Source organism: Geotrypetes seraphini, chromosome 4 (genome assembly GCF_902459505.1).
Source record: "Geotrypetes seraphini chromosome 4, aGeoSer1.1, whole genome shotgun sequence".
Taxonomy (NCBI): Eukaryota; Metazoa; Chordata; class Amphibia; order Gymnophiona; family Dermophiidae; genus Geotrypetes; species Geotrypetes seraphini.
Genome location: NC_047087.1, coordinates 77532962 through 77555799, shown reverse-complemented (window position 1 = coordinate 77555799; position 22838 = coordinate 77532962). Strand labels below are relative to the sequence as shown.

Genomic DNA, 22838 nt, shown 5'->3' with positions numbered 1-22838 from the left:
GGAAGAAGGGGAGGGAGTTGTTTTTATACTTTTTTTGTATTTTTTCTGGGAGGGCGAAGGGCAGGAGGGGGAGGGAGTGAGGCAGGGGGGGAAGAAGGGGAGGGAGGAGTGGTGACAAGAGGGTGCAGCTCCCTCGTTAACAGTGGAGCCATTCACGGGGTGGGAGGGGTACCGCGAAGTGCTTCTAGCAAGACCTGCAGTGCCCCTGTCACATGACGAATGTGTCGAACGGATTCTTCAGCACAGTCGTTCATGTGCTCCACCCCTGCTAAGATGGTAACCACCGCCGTGTAAATGTCCTCCACTGTTACAGAACTGGGCGGAGGATCTGTGTTTGTGGCAGCGTGAGCCACAATAGTGGTCGCTGCAACAGGGGTGGTGGCCGTTGCAGGGTTGGTCCCACAATCTCTGGTTGAGGGTCGGAGGGGGGCAAAACAGGTGGAACAACGGTTGGGGCTTTGAATGGGGAGTGGGGATGTTGACAAAGGCGGCGAAGAGGAGGGGGATGCCAATATATCTGTAATGAAAAAGAGCATGAAAAGCAGGTGGACATTGAAAAGACAATTATGTACAGTGGAAGCATCTATGAGACAAACTTGGTTGTTTTTGTTACATATGAACAAACCTAAGCATTTTATATTATATTATTAAAATTCAAGTGATGTCTTAAATCATAAATGTGTTTATTAATTGTACACTTGATGTACGTTGTAAAAATGAATAAAAGCTTTTACAGTACAAAAATTACAGAATAAAAATATCATAACACTTACCGGACTGGACAGAGAGGTCGCTAAATCTGTCCAGGATGGGGGTTGAGGCAGTACTCATTGAGGTACGTGGGAGGGCTGGGGGAGAGGTGATGACAGAGGGTCGAATTTCAGGGAAAAGTTTAAGGCAGAACTTGGGTTTAGGGGGTGGGAGGGAGGGGGAACAGGGCATTGGGAATGAAGGGGCAGGGCAGGGTTTGGGGCGTTTTTTTAGGGGGATCCTAGAGGGTGGTCTAGGGCGTCGGTGGGGGGAAGTTGGATGAGACTGGGCGGAGGTGGAAGGGGGTTGGGACGTTGGATGGGACTGGGCGGAGGTGGAAGGGGGTTGGGACGTTGGATGGGACTGGGCGGAGGTGGAAGGGGGTTGGGACGTTGGATGGGACTGGGCGGAGGTGGAAGGGGATTGGGAGGTGGGGCGTCTGCGGGGGATAAGGAACGGCCGGTCAGGGATAGGGGTGTCTTCCTCCTCCTCCTCCTCCTCCTCCTCTTCCTGATCCTCCTCCTCCTCTTCCTCCTCACTCGCATCTGAAGACATAAATGCATGTAGTGTCAGAAGTATATGAAAAACTGTTAATGTTTAAAATGTTTGTCTGCGCGCGATTGTCTTTCGAGTTTTTGACCTGTCAACGTTTAAAATACATGATTGTTCAACACAGATATTATGACTGCACACCTTATACCCACCCGATATTTTACTGTAACATACCTGGGGTGTTGTACAGATTGCGGCGGACAGCCCGGACCCATGCAGGGTGATGTAACCTGAGCTCGCGGGCTTTTTTCTTCAAATCCTCAACCTATTACATAATGGAGAGACATGAGTGAGCCATGATATATGGTTCATAGAGAATAGCACGTGGACAAATCGCGCAGACATGATATATATATATGCATTGAAAGCAGTGCATGGAAATAGATTGCAAGCATAATAATTATGTAAATTTTGAAAACCCGACTGGAATACAGCTAATTAAATCAAATAAGTACATGAGAGACACCATTATCAACTGCAAAATTTTTCAGCAGATGTATGATGACGCAGTGCGCGATTTCAGGAGATGCGTATCCATTTTTGCCTTCCGCGCAAAAAAAAAAATTCTTTATCCGCGACAATTTGTCAGCGCGCAATTGTCTATGAACAACATGTATTTGATAAATACTTACGGAGCGCGGTGTGATAGCACGGGCGTTGAACAGCTGCGCAAGTTCTCCCCAGGCCCTGTCCATTTCACCTATATTGCGTCTTTTCCCCTTAACGGGGAAAAGCAGTTTAGCATTGAGCGTGAAGTACTCAGTTAATATGAGTACTTCACGCTCGGAGAAATTGGGCTTCCGCCCACGGAAACCCACATAGGATGCCATCTTCTCTGTGAATCTATGACGTTTTTGCAAAGCTTAAATACCAGTCACATGACCGATGTTGTGTGAATATCGTGAGATTTCCCCTTTTCAGCGCTGCTATTGGTTATCTAAAACACGTGTTAAATGGTCAATAGTCAAACAGATTTTACTACATTGTAGTGATGAAATGCACATATTAATTGAGTATGTGTGTATTTTATAATATAAAGTTTTGTAGTAATTGATTGAAACACAATTAGCGTTAGCATGGCGCGCATATGTGTTGAAACGCGTGATGACATCAGCTTGTCTCCATTAGTGCATAATGATGACGTATATCATCATACTAAAGTTATAGTACTTTTTCGCGCAATTGACGGATTAGTTTCCCAGTGCGCAATTGACGGGTTTTAGTATAATGAGCGCAAGTTAAAAATGTGGACGAACAGAGTTAATGGGAAATCTGAATAAATGGTGATATTTGTAAATGCGGGTGGGGGGCCTAATTGCAAAGCTTAAATACCAGTCACATGACCGATGTTGTGTGAATATCGTGAGATTTCCCCTTTTCAGCGCTGCTATTGGTTATCTAAAACACGTGTTAAATGGTCAATAGTCAAACAGATTTTACTACATTGTAGTGATGAAATGCACATATTAATTGAGTATGTGTGTATTTTATAGTATATAGTTTTGTAGTAATTGATTGAAACACAATTAGCGTTAATGGGAAATCTGAATAAATAAATAAATAAATAAGCTATTACAGTTTTTGAATATGGGAAACACATAAGAACAATAAAATTATATTAATTTTAAAAAGATCAGGGAGTCATGAGTAAATTATTGTAATTATTACACATCATTTTCCACTCCTAATATATTAATACAGTCATACATCACATATGTTTGTGAAGAGGGATGCAGAGAAAGCACAGTTACTTACCGTAACAGGTGTTATCCAGGGACAGCAGGCAGATATTCTTAACACATGGGTGACGTCACCGACGGAGCCCTCGGTACGGACCTTTTTAAGTAGAAGTTTCTAGTTGGCCGCACCGCGCGTGCGCGAGTGCCTTCCCGCCCGACGGAGGAGTGCGTGGTCCCCAGTTAGGATAAGCCAGCTAAGAAGCCAACCCGGGGAGGTGGGTGGTACGTAATAATATCTGCCTGCTGTCCCTGGATAACACCTGTTACAGTAAGTAACTGTGCTTTATCCCAGGACAAGCAGGCAGCATATTCTTAACACATGGGTGACCTCCAAGCTAACAAAGAGGGAGGTGGGATGGTTGGCCATTAGGAAAATAAATTTTGTAACACAGATTGGCCGAAGTGTCCATCCCGTCTGGAGAACGCATCCAGACAGTAGTGAGTAGTGAATGTGTGAACTGAGGACCAAGTGGCCGCCTTGCAGATTTCCTCGATGGGCGTGGAACGGAGGAAAGCTACAGAAGCAGCCATAGCTCGGACTCTGTGGGCCGTGACAGTTCCTTCCAGTGAGAGACCGGCCCGAGCATAGCAGAATGCAATACAGGCAGCAAGCCAATTGGAAAGTGTCCGTTTGGAGACAGGATGACCCAAACGGTTGGGATCGAAAGACAAAAATAGCTGAGGGGATGTTCGGTGAGCTCTGGTACGATCAAGATAGTAAGCAAGGGCACGCTTACAATCCAGCGTGTGCAACGCCTGTTCCCCAGGATGCGAGTGAGGCTTAGGGAAGAAGACGGGCAGCACAATGGACTGGTTGAGGTGAAAAGCTGAGACCACCTTGGGAAGGAATTTAGGGTGGGTGCGCAGAACAACCTTGTCATGGTGAAAAACAGTGAACGGTGGGTCGTCAACCAGTGCATGCAGTTCGCTAACCCTCCTGGCAGAGGTGATGGCAATCAGGAAAAGCACCTTCCAGGTAAGGAGTCTAAGTGAAGTTGTGGCAAGAGGCTCGAATGGAGGTTTCATGAGAGCTGAGAGTACCACATTCAGGTCCCAGACAACTGGAGGAGGCTTGAGGGGTGGTTTGATATTGAAGAGCCCTCGCATAAATCTGGAAACCAGAGGATGAGCCGTGAGGGGTTTTCCGAGAATGGGCTCATGAAACGCAGTGATGGCACTGAGGTGGACTCTGATGGAGGTAGTTTTGAGGCCAGCATTGGACAGCGAGAGCAAATATTCCAATACGGTTTCCACCGCTAAGGAGGTGGGTTCCTGATGATGCCGGAGACACCACGAGGAGAATCTGGTCCATTTCTGATGGTAACATTGGAGGGTGGCCGGCTTCCTGGAGGCGTCCAAGATGAGGCGGACCGGCTGAGATAGGTTCTCTGGAGAGGTCAGCCCGAGAGAAACCAAGCTGTCAGGTGGAGCGAAGACAGATTGGGATGCAGTAGAGACTGATGCTGCTGCGTAAGTACAGTAGGAAACACAGGAAGGATAATGGGTTCCCTGGAGCTGAGTTGGAGCAGGAGTGAGAACCAGTGTTGGCGAGGCCACCGAGGTGCGATAAGAATCATGGTGGCGTTGTCCTTGCGGAGTTTGGACAAGGTCCGCAACATCAGAGGAAACGAAGAAACTGGGGACCACGCACTCCTCCGTCGGGCATATTCTTAACGCATGGGTGACGTCACTGACGGAGCCCCGGTACAGACCTTTTTAACTAGAAAGTTCTAGTTGGCCGCACCATGCGCGAGTGCCTTCACGCCCGACGGAGGAGAGCGTGGTCCCCAGTTAGGATAAGCCAGCTAAGAAGCCAACCCGGGGAGGAGGGTGGGACGTAAGAATATCTAGTGAGTAGTGTGTAACGTCACCCTTGCGTTAAGAATATCTGCCTGCTGTCCCTGGATAACACCTGTTACGGTAAGTAACTGTGCTTTACTGCTCAATGCAGAAAGTAGGTATCATTATCCTAAGGTGTGTATCGGGTCGTTTGTTCATTCTTATCTTTGTCCTAAAGTTAAGTGACCTAATGTTAACATGAAAATGGAATCTAAGTCACTCTGCACTGATAATATGCCACCAGGTCAATTGTACAGGAGATGATTTAACCTACATAAATGAAGGAATTGAAAATTATATTTTTCTATTGGAATTGTGAACTTGAAAATGGATGAAATAAACCTTTTAGAAAATGTACATTTAGTGGAAGAACTTCAGATGTATTCATTTGGAAGCATTGGATGTTGGCAGGGATATGTTCTTTAGAGGATGTAATAACTAATAGTAAACTGCTTGACCTTTCACAATTGCAACATATATTTGGTCTAAATAAATCACAATATTTTATGCTTTCAGGTGGTATAACTTAATAGCTGGACTTGTAAATAAAACAACAAAACATGGTCTTAGAGACATTTGGAGCATTGAGATTAAGCATTCAATTGATGCATCTCAATGGCCACAACTTTGGCCTAAAAAATATTGCCACTATCATCTTGAGGCTGGGACATTAGATCATCTTTTATTGTATTGTCCATATATATTATTAGTTTAGAAATCAATGTTGCCTCAAATAAATAGGATGAAGGACAATCCAGTAGCCTTGACTTATTATTGTATTATGGCAAATTATGTATTTAATTATGTCGGAATAAATATGATTTCAGGAAATGTTATTCATGTTTTAATCTTACATCAAGTGTTAAAAAAAAAAAAAAAATTTTAATTTAAATGCAGCACTTGCAATTCTTTCTAACACTTAATTGTTTCCATTGTGTCCTTACGTGTTACTTAGTTGGATAGTACAATACAAATTTACATTTAATGGCATAGTTATTAATGTCATACTAACATAAAGAAAACAACAAAATGTTTTAAACATTGGTAAATGTTTATTAAAATATTGCATATGTGATAAACATGTAATACACATATGTTCAAATGCAGTGTCAACAACACAAAATCTTTCAGTTCACCATTCATGATCTTTTATGTACAACATACTGAATTATATCTTTATTCGTTTTAAATCATAAACAAGTGTGCAATAATATATCCATTAAAGGTGGCACAGCAGTTAAACATCAGTGACAGTGAGTAAGGATGTGGTTATAGCAGTGAAAAAACATCAGGAGCAAATTAACAGACAGTTTAAGTGAAACAGTAGAAACAACAGTCTGGACCACCAAAAGGAGTGGGGGACATAGACAATTTAAAGTGTATCATCTGTTCATGCACCATGTGTGGAAATCACACATTTTGCTATACGACCTTTGAAAAAGAAAGACCATACACACCCTTCAAATTAAATGAGCAACAGTGGGAGAGAGTGAGATATTGGCAGAGCAGTTAACCAACATCTGTGAGAGTGAGAGCAGTGGTTTCAGAGACAGCACCTGACTGACATTCTGCTGGGGGGGGGACTCTGCTTCTGGGTCCTGCAAAGGCCAACACCTGACTGCCACCATCACGTTTGCACCCTTGTCAACCCATTCTGGGTCCTGCAAAGGCCAACACATGACTGCCACCATCAGGTTTGCACCCCTGTCAACCCATTCTGGGTCCTCATCTTTTTCTGAATCTCATGGCTTCAGAGACAGCACCTGACTGACATTTCTGCTTATGTACTTTCTAGGCCACCAAAAACAAGGGAGGAAATGTACAATTTCAAGTTTTACAAATTTTCCTTAACACAGCCGCTTTCCCTGAAGCCGCTCCATCCAAGACACCATCTGACCTTCCCTACGTGAAGGAAAAAGCCTTTGAACACCACCCACAACACCTTGAAAATGTCAAAGCGAGTACAGTATGCTTGAGTGGGTTACCTTGCTCGGCATAAAAAACCTTCACGCTTGGCACATGTCAGAGCAGTGGATACTAGGATAGGTAGGGGTCAGAGGAGGGCTTCAGAGAAGCAGTTAACCAATAGTAGTGGGAGAGAGAGATATTGGCAGAGCAGTTAACCAACATCTGTGGAGTGAGAGCAACAGTTGGCAGAGCAGTTAACCAACAGTAGTGGGAGAGAGAGATATTGGCAGAGCAGTTAACCAACATCTGTGGAGTGAGAGCAACAGTTGGCAGAGCAGTTAACCAACAGTAGTGGGAGAGAGAGATATTGGCAGAGCAGTTAACCAACATCTGTGGAGTGAGAGCAACAGTTGGCAGAGCAGTTAACCAACAGTAGTGGGAGAGTGAGATATTGGCAGAGCAGTTAACCAACATCTGTGGAGTGAGAGCAACAGTTGGCAGAGCAGTTAACCAACAGTAGTGGGAGAGAGAGATATTGGCAGAGCAGTTAACCAACATCTGTGGAGTGAGAGCAACAGTTGGCAGAGCAGTTAACCAACAGTAGTGGGAGAGAGAGATATTGGCAGAGCAGTTAACCAACATCTGTGGAGTGAGAGCAACAGTTGGCAGAGCAGTTAACCAACAGTAGTGGGAGAGTGAGATATTGGCAGAGCAGTTAACCAACATCTGTGGAGTGAGAGCAACAGTTGGCAGAGCAGTTAACCAACAGTAGTGGGAGAGAGAGATATTGGCAGAGCAGTTAACCAACATCTGTGGAATGAGAGCAACAGTTGGCAGAGCAGTTAACCAACAGTAGTGGGAGAGAGAGATATTGGCAGAGCAGTTAACCAACATCTGTGGAATGAGAGCAACAGTTGGCAGAGCAGTTAACCAACAGTAGTGGGAGAGAGAGATATTGGCAGAGCAGTTAACCAACATCTGTGGAGTGAGAGCAACAGTTGGCATAGCAGTTAACCAACAGTAGTGGGAGAGTGAGATATTGGCAGAGCAGTTAACCAACATCTGTGGAGTGAGAGCAACAGTTGGCAGAGCAGTTAACCAACAGTAGTGGGAGAGTGAGATATTGGCAGAGCAGTTAACCAACATCTGTGGAGTGAGAGCAACAGTTGGCAGAGCAGTTAACCAACAGTAGTGGGAGAGTGAGATATTGGCAGAGCAGTTAACCAACATCTGTGGAGTGAGAGCAACAGTTGGCAGAGCAGTTAACCAACAGTAGTGGGAGAGTGAGATATTGGCAGAGCAGTTAACCAACATCTGTGGAGTGAGAGCAACAGTTGGCAGAGCAGTTAACCAACAGTAGTGGGAGAGAGAGATATTGGCAGAGCAGTTAACCAACATCTGTGGAGTGAGAGCAACAGTTGGCAGAGCAGTTAACCAACAGTAGTGGGAGAGAGAGATATTGGCAGAGCAGTTAACCAACATCTGTGGAGTGAGAGCAACAGTTGGCAGAGCAGTTAACCAACAGTAGTGGGAGAGAGAGATATTGGCAGAGCAGTTAACCAACATCTGTGGAGTGAGAGCAACAGTTGGCAGAGCAGTTAACCAACAGTAGTGGGAGAGAGAGATATTGGCAGAGCAGTTAACCAACATCTGTGGAGTGAGAGCAACAGTTGGCAGAGCAGTTAACCAACAGTAGTGGGAGAGTGAGATATTGGCAGAGCAGTTAACCAACATCTGTGGAGTGAGAGCAACAGTTGGCAGAGCAGTTAACCAACAGTAGTGGGAGAGTGAGATATTGGCAGAGCAGTTAACCAACATCTGTGGAGTGAGAGCAACAGTTGGCAGAGCAGTTAACCAACATCTGTGGAGTGAGAGCAACAGTTGGCAGAGCAGTTAACCAACAGTAGTGGGAGAGTGAGATATTGGCAGAGCAGTTAACCAACATCTGTGGAGTGAGAGCAACAGTTGGCATAGCAGTTAACCAACAGTAGTGGGAGAGTGAGATATTGGCAGAGCAGTTAACCAACATCTGTGGAGTGAGAGCAACAGTTGGCAGAGCAGTTAACCAACAGTAGTGGGAGAGAGAGATATTGGCAGAGCAGTTAACCAACATCTGTGGAGTGAGAGCAACAGTTGGCAGAGCAGTTAACCAACAGTAGTGGGAGAGTGAGATATTGGCAGAGCAGTTAACCAACATCTGTGGAGTGAGAGCAACAGTTGGCAGAGCAGTTAACCAACAGTAGTGGGAGAGAGAGATATTGGCAGAGCAGTTAACCAACATCTGTGGAGTGAGAGCAACAGTTGGCAGAGCAGTTAACCAACAGTAGTGGGAGAGTGAGATATTGGCAGAGCAGTTAACCAACATCTGTGGAGTGAGAGCAACAGTTGGCAGAGCAGTTAACCAACAGTAGTGGGAGAGTGAGATATTGGCAGAGCAGTTAACCAACATCTGTGGAGTGAGAGCAACAGTTGGCAGAGCAGTTAACCAACAGTAGTGGGAGAGTGAGATATTGGCAGAGCAGTTAACCAACATCTGTGGAGTGAGAGCAACAGTTGGCAGAGCAGTTAACCAACAGTAGTGGGAGGGTGAGATATTGGCAGAGCAGTTAACCAACATCTGTGGAGTGAGAGCAACAGTTGGCAGAGCAGTTAACCAACAGTAGTGGGAGAGAGAGATATTGGCAGAGCAGTTAACCAACATCTGTGGAGTGAGAGCAACAGTTGGCAGAGCAGTTAACCAACAGTAGTGGGAGAGTGAGATATTGGCAGAGCAGTTAACCAACATCTGTGGAGTGAGAGCAACAGTTGGCAGAGCAGTTAACCAACAGTAGTGGGAGAGAGAGATATTGGCAGAGCAGTTAACCAACATCTGGGGAGTGAGAGCAACAGTTGGCAGAGCAGTTAACCAACAGTAGTGGGAGAGTGAGATATTGGCAGAGCAGTTAACCAACATCTGTGGAGTGAGAGCAACAGTTGGCAGAGCAGTTAACCAACAGTAGTGGGAGAGAGAGATATTGGCAGAGCAGTTAACCAACATCTGTGGAGTGAGAGCAACAGTTGGCAGAGCAGTTAACCAACAGTAGTGGGAGAGTGAGATATTGGCAGAGCAGTGGTTTCAGAGACAGCACCTGACTGACATTTTGCTGGGGGGGGACTCTGCTTCTGGGTCCTGCAAAGGCCAACACCTGACTGCCATCATCACGTTTGCACCCTTGTCAACCCATTCTGGGTCCTGCAAAGGCCAACACATGACTGCCACCATCAGGTTTGCACCCCTGTCAACCCATTCTGGGTCCTCGTCTTTTTCTGAATCTCATGACAGCACCTGACTGACATTTCTGCTTATGTACTTTCTAGGCCACCAAAAACAAGGGAGGAAATGTACAATTTCAAGTTTTTCAAATTTTCCTTAACACAGACGCTTTCCCTGAAGCCGCTCCATCCAAGACACCATCTGACCTTCCCTACGTGAAGGAAAAAGCCTTTGAACACCACCCACAACACCTTGAAAATGTCAAAGCGAGTACAGTATGCTTGAGTGGGTTACCTTGCTCGGCATAAAAAACCTTCACGCTTGGCACATGTCAGAGCAGTGGATACTAGGATAGGTAGGGGTCAGAGGAGGGCTTCAGAGAAACTCCTGGGGGAGAGATCCTGAGCACAACAGTTTGCAGGCCTGTAGCTTTCGGGCCACCAAAAGGAGAGGGGGACATAGACATTTCAAAGTGTCTCTCCTGTTCCTGCAGCATATGTGCTTGGGAGACCATATGGACATGTCAAAGCAAATTTCAAATCTCAAAGTGCACACAATTGTAGCATAGCAACAGGAAAACCTGAACTTCAACATCAAACTCTACAGTTCCAGATTATGTGCTATACCACGGAGATATTGAAAGAGAGGTGTTTGTCCATATGTTGGCAGCAGCGTTGTTAGTCTTTGCGTCACTCTCACATACGTGCTCTTACTGCTGGGTGGTGCGCGGTTACCAGCCTGGAATCGAGCAAGCAGCTGTTCTGTGTGATCTTGCTCACGCTGTATATGTTCAAGGAGTTTAAAGATGGTTGGATGGTGGCATGCAACAGAGGATTGAAATGCATGGTGCCAACCTTCAACGGAATTATTGGTCCGAGGCAGTCCATCTTCCACACGGGAGCGCATATTCCACAGAGGAATAGGAAAAGGTGGCACCCGTCTCCCATTTGGCCGCAATCTCCCGATGTAATTGTCTTCCCAATAGTCATACACCAGGGTCAGTTCATCTGGTCGACTCTCCTCCAAGGTCTGGAAACACTCAGCAACATCATCCACAGGAACAAAACTTAATGCTAACAGCATTTTGGTGAACATTCTTACTCTCTCCTCATCTCTATAGCTGGCGGTCAGTCCCTCATGTTGAATTCTGCGCCACAATGATTGACCCAGATGGAACAGGCAGCCAGAAACTGTAGCATTGGGAAATACAGTGCGGGCAGCTTGCAGACTTGCTCTCTCAAAGTCCATCAAGATTGTCAATGGTGCCAACGTGTTTCTGGTTTCCAGCAGTTTCCTCAACACACGTTCATAGTCCTCCTCCCTTTTACTGTTCAACAACACGTAGACCATGGGAAGTGCACGATTGTCTACAAATGCATGGATGGTAAAGACTTGGACAAACAAATGGGGGGCAACTTTGAATGTCCCATCCATGAACCAATGTCCATGTTGCTCCAACACCTCAAGATTAGATTCTGTAGTGAAAATGAATATGCGTCTTTCATCATTTTCACCTGAATCCCACAACAGTAATTGTTCACCACGTGTGCTTCTTTGTAGCGGCTCAGGAATTTGTATGTCTCTTATGCACCTGGGATTACCCATTGCTAGATGGCCTGCATTTCTCTTTCTATTAACTGTTCTCTGCATGGAGGTGTATGCAGGCAATAATGTAGCTGCTTCTAAACTTGTACCAGCTGTTGTGCCATGAATGATCTGACGTGGCCTTTCAACCGTAGCCACAGCTCTTTCACGTATGTCTCCCATCATTCGATCAGCTTCAATTCTAGCATTGTTGGGTGCATGCACATGCGCCGTTATCTCCACAGAGGATCCATCAACGAGCCTCTTTCTTCTTCCCACACAGTCACGGCGCACACACCTCCAGGACGTGGATCCGTCTGCCATCACTCGGTCACGCCGATATCGATAGCCCTCATTAACCCAGTGCTCTCTCCCACGCTGTGAAGTTATTACTTCCATGTCTATGTCAAATCACTCCTGAAACCATACAATTAATAACATTATCCTATTTTGACTTGCAATTGATATACAATTGCCTATATCATGAATGCACTACTCAAAAGAACATCATACCTGTAAGACTGGAAGTATATCGATGAAACCCTCAGGAACTGTAGTCGACCTTCAACCCTGAACCAGTACCTGCAAGAATTATAACATGCATGTAAACTTAATGTTCACCCCCCACCAATCTCCAGCACACAAAAAAACATGCAAAGGTCAAATAGGTGAGGTTAGGCCATACATATGTAGAGTTTAGTGCTATGGCACAACACCATATACCTGCAAGGGTGCGATTCCTGTCAGCAAAACACTGAAGATGTCTGTCCTCTGTTGACTGTGGTGTCTTGATTGTAGTCTGTTGATTGTAGTCACCTTCAGTAGTAGATTAGATAAGGTTATTATATACATAGGACATACAAATCCCTATATGTAAAGTTCAGTGCTATGGCACAACACCATATACCTGCAAGGGTGCGATTCCTGTCAGCAAAACACTGAAGATGTGTGTCCTCTGTTGATCGTGGTCTCTTGAATGTCCTCTGTTGATTGTAGTCACCTTCAGTAGTAGATTAGATAAGGTTATTATATACATAGGACATACAAATCCCTATATGTAAAGTTCAGTGCTATGGCACAACACCATATACCTGCAAGGGTGCGATTCCTGTCAGCAAAACACTGAAGATGTGTGTCCTCTGTTGATCGTGGTCTCTTGAATGTCCTCTGTTGATTGTAGTCACCTTCAGTAGTAGATTAGATAAGGTTATTATATACATAGGACATACAAATCCCTATATGTAAAGTTCAGTGCTATGGCACAACACCATATACCTGCAAGGGTGCGATTCCTGTCAGCAAAACACTGAAGATGTGTGTCCTCTGTTGATCGTGGTCTCTTGAATGTCCTCTGTTGATTGTAGTCACCTTCAGTAGTAGATTAGATAAGGTTATTATATACATAGGACATACAAATCCCTATACCTCTGTACTTACGTTGCCTCCAAGATTGAACTTCTAGACAACACTAGGGTTTCAGCAAATTCATATCCCTCAGCACATGACTGCAAGACTAAAATTTATAAGGTTAGCACATAGATATAACAAACAACACCCACTATGTCTGTACTTACCTTTGCAATCATACCTGTAATAGTTAAAATCTGGCTTGCCAACCATCATGGATTAAGAACGTCATTATACCTAATCGCAGACAGAAGGAAGGCAGAGAGGCCCAAAACAAGGACCCACAACAATTGTATACAATCACCCTCACTACACACCCAAGGCTAAAAGTGTACCCCAATAAGCCCTACCATCAGACTATTTATCCTATCCTATTGTTCCAATTTAGCAAAACCAAAAAATGAAGCTATGCATATACCTGTAAATGTGAATATCCTCTTATGTATGATACCTGCAAAAGAAAATGGTACCCAATGCCTTTATAAAACTATAAACCGTGAGCACACTCGGTTTTTTAAAAAATCTTTATTCATTTTAAATGACACATCATGTGTACAAGAATCAAAACATTAAAATGAAATACATCACATGTCAATCAAGTACCTCCCTTCCCAACCCACTTCCCCACTCTTACTTTTCCCAATATGAATGATAATAGTATAATTTAGACACCCTCCCAACAATAAGACAGTGTATCTTTAAATAGAAAATAGTGTATATTCATTACAGTAAGATGTTAATGTCTCCCTTTTTTATTGTTACTGTTCTTTCCATTTTGATAATGTGACATAATGAATTGTACCCAAAACTAGATACTTTCAAATTATTACTTATATGTTGAATGGTGACTCCTGTGCTGATATTTTCCTTTTTTTTTTCTCATGCACTTACCCAATAATATTGCATCATTACATCATGATACAATCCTCAAATTAAACATATTCAGATACTAGTGTTGCTGGCATAAGAGTTTTTACCTCATGCCAACAAGTTTTTTTAGATATTTATTACTTTTAAAATCTATAACTCCATCCAATTATGCTTCCAATTAATATCCATCATCACATTATACATAATCTTAATACCATACCTCAACCTTCTCGCTCTTTTAACATGCGGGAAAACTAAGCGCAAGACGGGGTGTCCTTAAAAATCCGCGTTCCGTGCCCCTTTTCAGGTCCCTGCCCCTGACAGGGCTGGATGAGAAGGTTCATAGACAACGGCGCGAAAGACGAAAGCCAATTTAAGGCAAGGCGCGCCGCCGCACCGCACCAAATTACAGTTTTTAGGGGCTCCGACGGGGGGTTTTGTTCGGGAACCCCCTTCTGTTTACTTAATAGACATCGCGCCGGCGTTATCGGGGGTTTGGGGGTCGTAACCCTCCACATTATAGTAAAGTGGGGGGTTCCCCCCCCCTCGCCCTCCGTCGGAGCCCTAAAAACGGTCATTTAGAGCGGCGCGGCTTGCGCGCAATCGTCTATGAACCCGTCGGAGCCCTAAAAACAGTAATTTAGAAAGGCGCGGCGTCGCGCGCTGCGCTCAATAGGGTGGGCACGCCTTTGACCCGGCGCGCCGGCGCGCTTTTGACCCGGCACCGTATGGGAATTTAACTCTGACGGATCCTAGCATGGGGAAGGGAAAGCATTAGGATCCTTCAGAGTTAAATTATCATACAACTCTGTCAGAGCCAGAGACTAAATGTGGCAGGGACCCGAAAAGTGGCGCAGAATGCGGATTTTTAAGGACCTGTGCGTTTAGATACGGGACCAAATCGCGGTTCATAGACAATTGCGCGTAAATATCAACATACCCTATATAAACTGGTTCATAGACAATTGCGCGCAAGACAAGATTTTTAAGGACCTGTGCGTTTAGATACGGGACCAAATCGCGGTTCATAGACAATACGGGACCAAATCGCGGTTCATAGACAATTGCGCGTAAATATCACTGGTTCATAGACAATTGCGCGCAATACAAGAACTGAAAATGTAAATATCAACATACCTATATAAACTTGAGGATCAATTGCGCTGAGTTTTATGATCGCGATTGTCTTGCGCGCAATTGTCTATGAACCATACCCCCCTCCCTTTTCTTGCGCGTGAAGCGTAAATATAAACATACCTGTAAATGAAGAAATGTGGACGTTCGCTCTCACCAGAGGCGAGATAAATCCGCGCAAGACAAATATTCGTTATAGATCAAGTACCAGCAAAACCAGATCTTTACCTATAACGGACACGGTCAGGCAGCGAAAGGAAGGCGGGAAAGGAAGGAGGACATATATAATGTAGAAACGTAACCATAGTAACGAAAATGCATTCACGTGACTTGTATTTAAATGCTGTTCGGAGAATATATATCATGAGATAACGTAACCATGGTAACGAAAATGCATTCACGTGACTTCTATTTAAATGCTGTTCGGAGAATATATATCATGAGATAACGTAACCATGGTAACGAAAATGCATTCACGTGATTTATGTTGAAAACGCAAAGAGTCAACGTTGACGTGATGACGTGTTCACGTGCTGTACGTGCGCGTGTCCTCCGATGGTCAAGCGGCCTCTAGTGGCGCGCTCAGTTGTCTTGCGCTGAGTTGTCTTGCGCTGAGTTGTCTTGCGCTCAATTGTCTTGCGCGGAGTTGTCGCTGCGCTGAATTGTCTTGCGCGGAGTTGTCGCTGCGCTGAATTGTCTTGCGCGCAATTGTCTTTGCGCTTATTTGTCTGCGCGCGATTGTCTGCGCGCGATTGTCTTGCGCGTTTTTGACCTGTCACCAACTCAAAATACTTAGCTTCGTTTGGAACTGTGTAATCTGTAGAAGTCCCCACTCGACAGAGCTCCGTTTCGACACCTTCCTTAGAAGCGGGATTAGTACAGAAGAATAATAAGGACGAAAGACCACTATTGAAGCCGTCAAGGGAGCAGAAGATTTTATGGGGTGAAAAACTTATGTGCACGAAAGAGGAACAAGACTTGGGTGTGATAGTATGTGATGATCTTAAGGTAGCCAAACAGGTTGAAAAGGCAACAACAAAAGCTAGAAGGATGCTAAAGTGCACATGGAGATGTATGGGCAGTAGGAAAAAGGAGGTATGGATGCCCCTGTATAAGACTCTGGTGAGACTTCATTTTGAATATTGTGTACAATTCTGGAGACTGCACTTTCAAAAATATATAAACAAAAGGGAGTGAATCCAAATGAAGGTAACTAAAATGGTTTTTGGTCTATGTCAAAAGTGTATGGGGACAGAATTAAAATCTCAGTATATATACTTTGGAGGAAAGGCGGGAGAGGGGAGATATGATAGAATATATGTGCAGTGGCGTACCTAGCATGTGTGACACCCGGGGCCCATCATTTTTTGGCACCCCCCCATCTGTACGAAAAACATTGGGGGTTAGGGAGAGTGGGAGGGGAGATTAGAATCGGAGGAAGTTGGCTGCCTAAATACTACCTGATATTCAGCCATGTCCAGCATAAGTGTCTTATGTGGGTCCCAACTGAAGTTTGGCTGGGGCCTGCATGGCAAACTCCAGTCAGACCTAGCTATTCAATGCCAGTGCCTCCTCCATGCCACTGCCGCTACCACCACCATGCTACCACCACCGCTGGGGAAAGGCTGCACTGGCCATCGGAAACAGGCCGGCGCCGAATTTGCCCTCCTTCCTTTCCCGCGGGCAGACCAACATTTATTTAAAATATGTGACATCTTTTATCCTCTGAAAATGTAATAGCTTAAGTTGTCAACCTTTAAAATATAGGCTAATTCTAATAAATTCTCATTGTGGGGCCTTTCCATTGTTTCCTTTTTTTGTAATTTTCCTCTTTACTTTCTAATTTCTTCCTTGTTCTAAAAGACCTTTCTTCAACATATGAAAAGGTCAGCCCAAAACAATAGCCTATGAAGAGAATGTAATGTCTTACTCAAGACATTCATGTGATACAGTACGCACTGCCAGCTACTACATTCAGAAATAAAATTGAAGTAGTTCTGTATGACAGATCTGTATTTCTGTACAGAATGCAAAATGGCAGGAGGTCAAATAATGGGAGATAAATTAAGTTCCCTCACTCTCCCACAGATACAGGTTATGACATGACTTCTAGAAGCAGTGCTTAAAAATTTCTTGGAGATTGATGGCGGATTTGTTTTCCTGAATATGATTTTTGTGTTCTCATTTTTCTGGAACACACAGAGATGGTAACAATTATATTTTAAGGTTTTGTTTTGTTTTTTTTTCTGCTCCCGGTATAGAGGAAACCATTCTGTTAATTATTTTTCCTCAGATTTCTTATCAGTAATTCTCAATCTTTGTCAAGTCATGGCACATCCAGCTTGGGGCTCCCTTCATTATTGTATATTATCAAATTACCTTTCCCCTCACCATCTTGCATGATCATCTTCCTTTCCCTTGTTCAATAGTTTATTGGTTTTAGTCAAAAAGAAAAAAGTACAAAAATAACAAAAACATGAAATGGTAACATGTTACAGACAAGCCGTATTAAAAAAAAAACAAAAAACTCATCATCTGTATAAATAACAGTATCCTAAGCATGATACAATTAGTTGAAACATGTCAAACTTGTAGCACAAAATCAGCGTAAAATGTTAGCAGAGACATGCATTTGTTGGTACAGAAAAAAGGAAGAAAGAAGAGATAAAGCCCTCCCTCCCTCCGACGTCAGCGCTGACATCGGGAAGACTTCCGGTTGGCTGTGTGCTGCGGCAGGGCAGGTAGGGAAAAGGCAGTGGCGTACCAAGGGGGGGAAGGCGGTCCACCCTGGATGCAGCACAGTCGGCCAGGTCCCCTTACCTTTGTGGCACTTCCCCTGACTGACTGACAATAGGCCCGGTCCGACAAACCTCCCTGCCCTGTAGCCGCAAATATAAATTACCTTCTTACAGCAGCTGTAAGAAGGTAATTTAGATTCGTGGCTACAGGGCAGGGAGGTTTGTCGGACCGGGCCTGTTCTGTTGTTGGGCGGGCGGGGAAGCACCACGAAGTTAAGGGGGCAGGGAGAGAGAAAGGGAGGAAAGGTGGAGTGGAGAGGAAAAGACGCTTAAGGGAAATGGGTAAAACAGGGGGGAGAAGGACGCTGAAAGCACTGGGGAAGACAAAGGGGTGGAGAAGGATGCTGAAAGGACATGGGGAAGACAGAGGGGGGAGAAGGATGCTGAAAGCACATGGGGAAGACAGAGGGGGGAGAAGGATGCTGAAAGCACATGGGGAAGACAGAGGGGGGAGAAGGACGCTGACAGGACATGGGGAAGATGGGGGAGGACGCTGAAAGGAAATGGGGAAGAGAGAGTGGGGAGAAGACGCTGGCAGGGAAGAAGACAGAGATGACAGACTATGGGGGGAGCGGAGGGAAGAAGATTGGTGCCAGACGAATTTGGAAGGTGGGAGAAAGGGAGAGGCACAGTAACAGAGCAAATAGAAGACGCAGAGAGAAGAGAGACAGTGGAATTGAATGAGAACATGAGGAAAGCAGAAACCAGGCAATAAAGGTAGGAAAATAATTCTATTTCTTTTCTTTTTTTGCTTCAGGATAAAGTAGTATATTAGTTGTGTTGATAAAAATTTATAAACATTAGAGGCTCTGGTAGAAAACTGTTTACAAAGTATGTATTCTTCCCAATTAATATTTCCAAATTAATAAAGTCTTTTTGCTTATTTGTAAATGGGTTTCTACCAGACCCTTTAATTTAGTAGCATAATTAAATGAAATAACTATTTCTGAAGTTTATAGGGATGGGCGGGGACGGGTGGGGACGGAGGGGATTCCTCGCGGGGACGCGTGGGGATGGAGGGATTCCTCATGGGGATGGGTGGGACTTTGGCGGGGACGGGTGGGATTTCTGTCCCCGCGCAACTCTCTATTTGTATGTTTAAGATGGATGAGATGGTGCTCCAAACCTTATCCCAATATATATAGAGATGACAGCAATGATATATCATGTGGGATAATGTTCCTTCAGCTTTCTCACAAGACTAACAAAGGCTTGAAGTGTCCTTTGAGAGTTTAGCTGGGTGTTTTTTGGTGTCCAATGAGTTCTGTGTAGAAGGAAGTATGTAGACTACAATATCGCAGCTGATCATATGGATTTAAACATTCGGGTCTAGACCTTTTGCCAAATATCATCATCGACCTCTATTTCTATCTCAGGATGCCATGCACTCAAAAGTTGTGATATAGAAGTGGAAGAGGTCTGTTTTAGTATTGCATACCATTTACAGGCAGTACCTTTTTGATGAGCATTAATCAATTTAGATTGTGAAGGAAGATCCGGTGTGGATTTCATTGTAGTTGGATCTGGATAGTTCACATATATACTATGATGTAATTGAAGCAACTTGTAGTGTTGATTGGCCGGAAGGCCATATGTATATTGTAGTTCCTCAAAATTCATCCATTTGTGGTGTTTAATCAGATCTCACAGCGTCCAGATTCCACAATTTTGCCACTGCACCCAATCTAAGGCAACATCTTGAATTGTTATTTTGTTATTATGCCACACAGAGACACTGGAAGAGTCAGACCATTTGTTTTTCATCAAGTTATCAAAATGTTTGAGGACTGTCATAGAAACATAGAAACATAGAAATAGACGGCAGATAAGGGCCCACGGCCCATCTAGTCTGCCCACCTTAATGTCCCTCCCCTACCTTTGCCCTGTGAATAGATCCCATGTGCTGATCCCATTTGGCCTTAAAATCAGGCACGCTGCTGGCCTCAATCACCTGTAGTGGAAGACTATTCCAGCGATCAACCACTCTTTCAGAGAAAAAGAATTTCCTGGTGTCACCTCGTAGTTTCCCGCCCCTGATTTTCAACGGATGTCCTCTTGTTGTCGTGGGACCCTTGAAAAAGAAGATATCTTCCTCCGCCTCGATGCGGCCCGTAAGATACTTGAACGTCTCGATCATGTCCCCCCTCTCTCTGCGCTCCTCGAGCGAGTATAGCTGTAATTTGTCAAGCCGTTTTTTGTATGGTAGATCCTTGAGTCCCGAGACCATCCGGGTGGCCATTCTTTGCACCGACTCCAGTCTCAGCACATCCTTGCGATAATGCGGCCTCCAAAATTGCACACAGTATTCCAGGTGGGGCCTCACCATGGATCTATACAATGACATAATGACTTCCGCCTTACGACTGACGAAACCCCTTCGTATGCAGCCCATGATTTGTCTTGCCTTGGACGAAGCCTGCTCCACTTGATTGGCAGACTTCATGTCCTCACTGACGATTACCCCCAAGTCTCGTTCTGCTACCGTTTTTGCTAGGATCTCGCCATTAAGGGTATAAGACTTGCATGGATTCTGGCTGCCCAGGTGCATAACTTTGCATTTTTTGTCGCCATGGATCGGTGAATAGTCTTGATATTCAGCTGTGTAGTGATTGATAAATTAAGGGCAAGGTTAGCGGTACCAAACTTACTTTTTTCTATATCTAACCATGTCGGAGTATCCATCAATTCTTGATTTAGCAACCAAAGTGACCCTTGCCAAGTGGTAATTAAAGAAATCCGGAAAATGGACTCCTCCAGATGATTTGTCGTTTTTCAGTTTTTGCAATGCAATTCTAGGTTGGCGGTTGTGCCAAAGAAATTTGATTAGAGCCTGTTCTATATTATGATAAGTTTGTTTTTTTTTATGTAAAATAAAAGGAATCATGCTTAGGATGTAATTTATCTTTAGTAGAATCATCATTTTGATGGCATCTATGTGGCCCCACCAATTGATCTTAAGAGGAAACCATCTATGTGACAAATCCTTTATTTTGGATAAAATAAAATCCGAGTTTGTTTGTTCAGTTTCTTCTAAGGTCTTGCACTTGCTTTCACAGGCCTATATGGGACCATGATAAATGAATTGTATTTGGAATGCTGGATACTGTTCTGTTAAATATTTGTTTTTATAATGTATGTTTTTGTACTCTGTATTGGATAAAGGTGGAATAAAAATTGTAATAAACCTGAAATCTTAAATAATAATAATCTATTGGCCATTTCTTTCCTCCTTTTGTAGCTTAGATTTTTATTTGATTTTATAATTATCTGTTGTAATCCCTTCCCTTGTATTATTGATTAATGTTTCTGTAATTTAGGCACCTTTTTCTGATTATCCTGCCTCATTTTCCCTATTGAATTTCATGGATTTTATATTGTGAACCACTTTGTTGTAATGATTAGTGGTACATTAAATAAAAGTGAATTGTAAAGGAGGAGAAATGCTGAAGCAGAGTTTTCACTCTTCATCCTTGATGCCCTGAGCCAGTACTTACTTGGTCCATAAACAAGCTATGGCCTTGCAAATAATCTAAATTTGACCACTTATGTTTACCGTATTTTCGCGGATATAACGCGCGCGTTATACGTGATTTTACGTACCGCGCATACCCCTCGCGCGTTATATGCCTGAGCGCGGTATACAAAAGTTTTTAAACATAGTTCCCACCCCGCCCGACGCCCGATTCACCCCCCCAGCAGGACCGCTCGCACCCCCACCCCGAACGACCGCTCGCACGCGCTCCCACCCGCACCCGCATCCACGATCGGAGCAAGAGGGAGCCCAAGCCCTCTTGCCCGGCCGACTCCCCGACGTCCGATACATCCCCCCCCCGGCAGGACCACTCGCACCCTCACCCCGAAGGACCGCCGACTCCCCAACAATATCGGGCCAGGAGGGAGCCCAAACCCTCCTGGCCACGGCGACCCCCTAACCCCACCCCGCACTACATTACGGGCAGGAGGGACCCCAGGCCCTCCTGCCCTCGACGCAAACCCCCTCCCCCCAACGACCGCCCCCCCCAAGAACCTCCGCCCGTCCCCCAGCCGACCCGCGACCCCCCTGGCCGACCCCCACGACACCCCCACCCACCTTCCCCGTACTTTGTGTAGTTGGGCCAGAAGGGAGCCCAAACCCTCCTGGCCACGGCGACCCCCTAACCCCACCCCGCACTACATTACGGGCAGGCGGGATCCCAGGCCCTCCTGCCCTCGACGCAAACCCCCCTCCCTCCAACGACCGCCCCCCCCCCAAGAACCTCCGAACGACCCGCGACCCCCCTGGCCGACCCCCCCCCCCCCCTTCCCCGTACCTTTGGAAGTTGGCCGGACAGACGGGAGCCAAACCCGCCTGTCCGGCAGGCAGCCAACGAAGGAATGAGGCCGGATTGGCCCATCCGTCCTAAAGCTCCGCCTACTGGTGGGGCCTAAGGCGCGTGGGCCAATCAGAATAGGCCCTGGAGCCTTAGGTCCCACCTGGGGGCGCGGCCTGAGGCACATGGGCCAAACCCGACCATGTGTCTCAGGCCGCGCCCCCAGGTGGGACCTAAGGCTCCAGGGCCTATTCTGATTGGCCCACGCGCCTTAGGCCCCACCAGTAGGCGGAGCTTTAGGACGGATGGGCCAATCCGGCCTCATTCCTTCGTTGGCTGCCTGCCGGACAGGCGGGTTTGGCTCCCGTCTGTCCGGCCAACTTCCAAAGGTACGGGGAAGGGGGGTGGGGGGGTCGGCCAGGGGGGTCGCGGGTCGGTCGGAGGTTCTTGGGGGGGGGGCGGTCGTTGGAGGGAGGGGGGTTTGCGTCGAGGGCAGGAGGGCCTGGGATCCCTCCTGCCCGTAATGTAGTGCGGGGTGGGGTTAGGGGGTCGCCGTGGCCAGGAGGGTTTGGGCTCCCTTCTGGCCCAACTACACAAAGTACGGGGAAGGCGGGTGGGGGTGTCGTGGGGGTCGGCCAGGGGGGTCGCGGGTCGGCTGGGGGACGGGCGGAGGTTCTTGGGGGGGGGCGGTCGT

The 22838-nt window shown here is 45.6% G+C and overlaps 2 protein-coding genes across 7 annotated transcripts in view; one reads left to right on the top strand and one right to left on the bottom strand.

Moving 5' to 3' along the window:
- Window positions 1-22838, top strand: part of CADM2 (cell adhesion molecule 2) — a 1574179-nt gene that overhangs the window by 646267 nt on the left and 905074 nt on the right. The window lies entirely within an intron of this gene.
- On the bottom strand, window positions 9999-14361 carry LOC117360136. Of its 3 annotated transcripts, XM_033943852.1 has the most exons (4): window positions 12901-14361; window positions 12349-12441; window positions 12139-12207; window positions 9999-12042 (listed from the first exon to the last, which is right to left on the bottom strand). In XM_033943852.1, exon 4 carries the CDS (start codon window positions 12022-12024, stop codon window positions 10642-10644), a length of 1383 nt encoding a protein of 460 aa, XP_033799743.1. In that variant the 5' UTR covers window positions 12025-12042; window positions 12139-12207; window positions 12349-12441; window positions 12901-14361; the 3' UTR covers window positions 9999-10641. The 3 variants fall into 3 exon arrangements, with proteins under 3 accessions (XP_033799743.1, XP_033799744.1, XP_033799745.1); XM_033943853.1 differs by lacking the exon at window positions 12349-12441 and having other exon boundaries at window positions 12901-14360; XM_033943854.1 differs by lacking the exons at window positions 12349-12441; window positions 12901-14361 and adding an exon at window positions 12717-12733.

Bases quoted from the DNA above. Each gene is read 5' to 3' on its own strand.
- LOC117360136 (XM_033943852.1), bottom strand. From the start codon at position 12,024: ATGGAAGTAATAACTTCACAGCGTGGGAGAGAGCACTGGGTTAATGAG.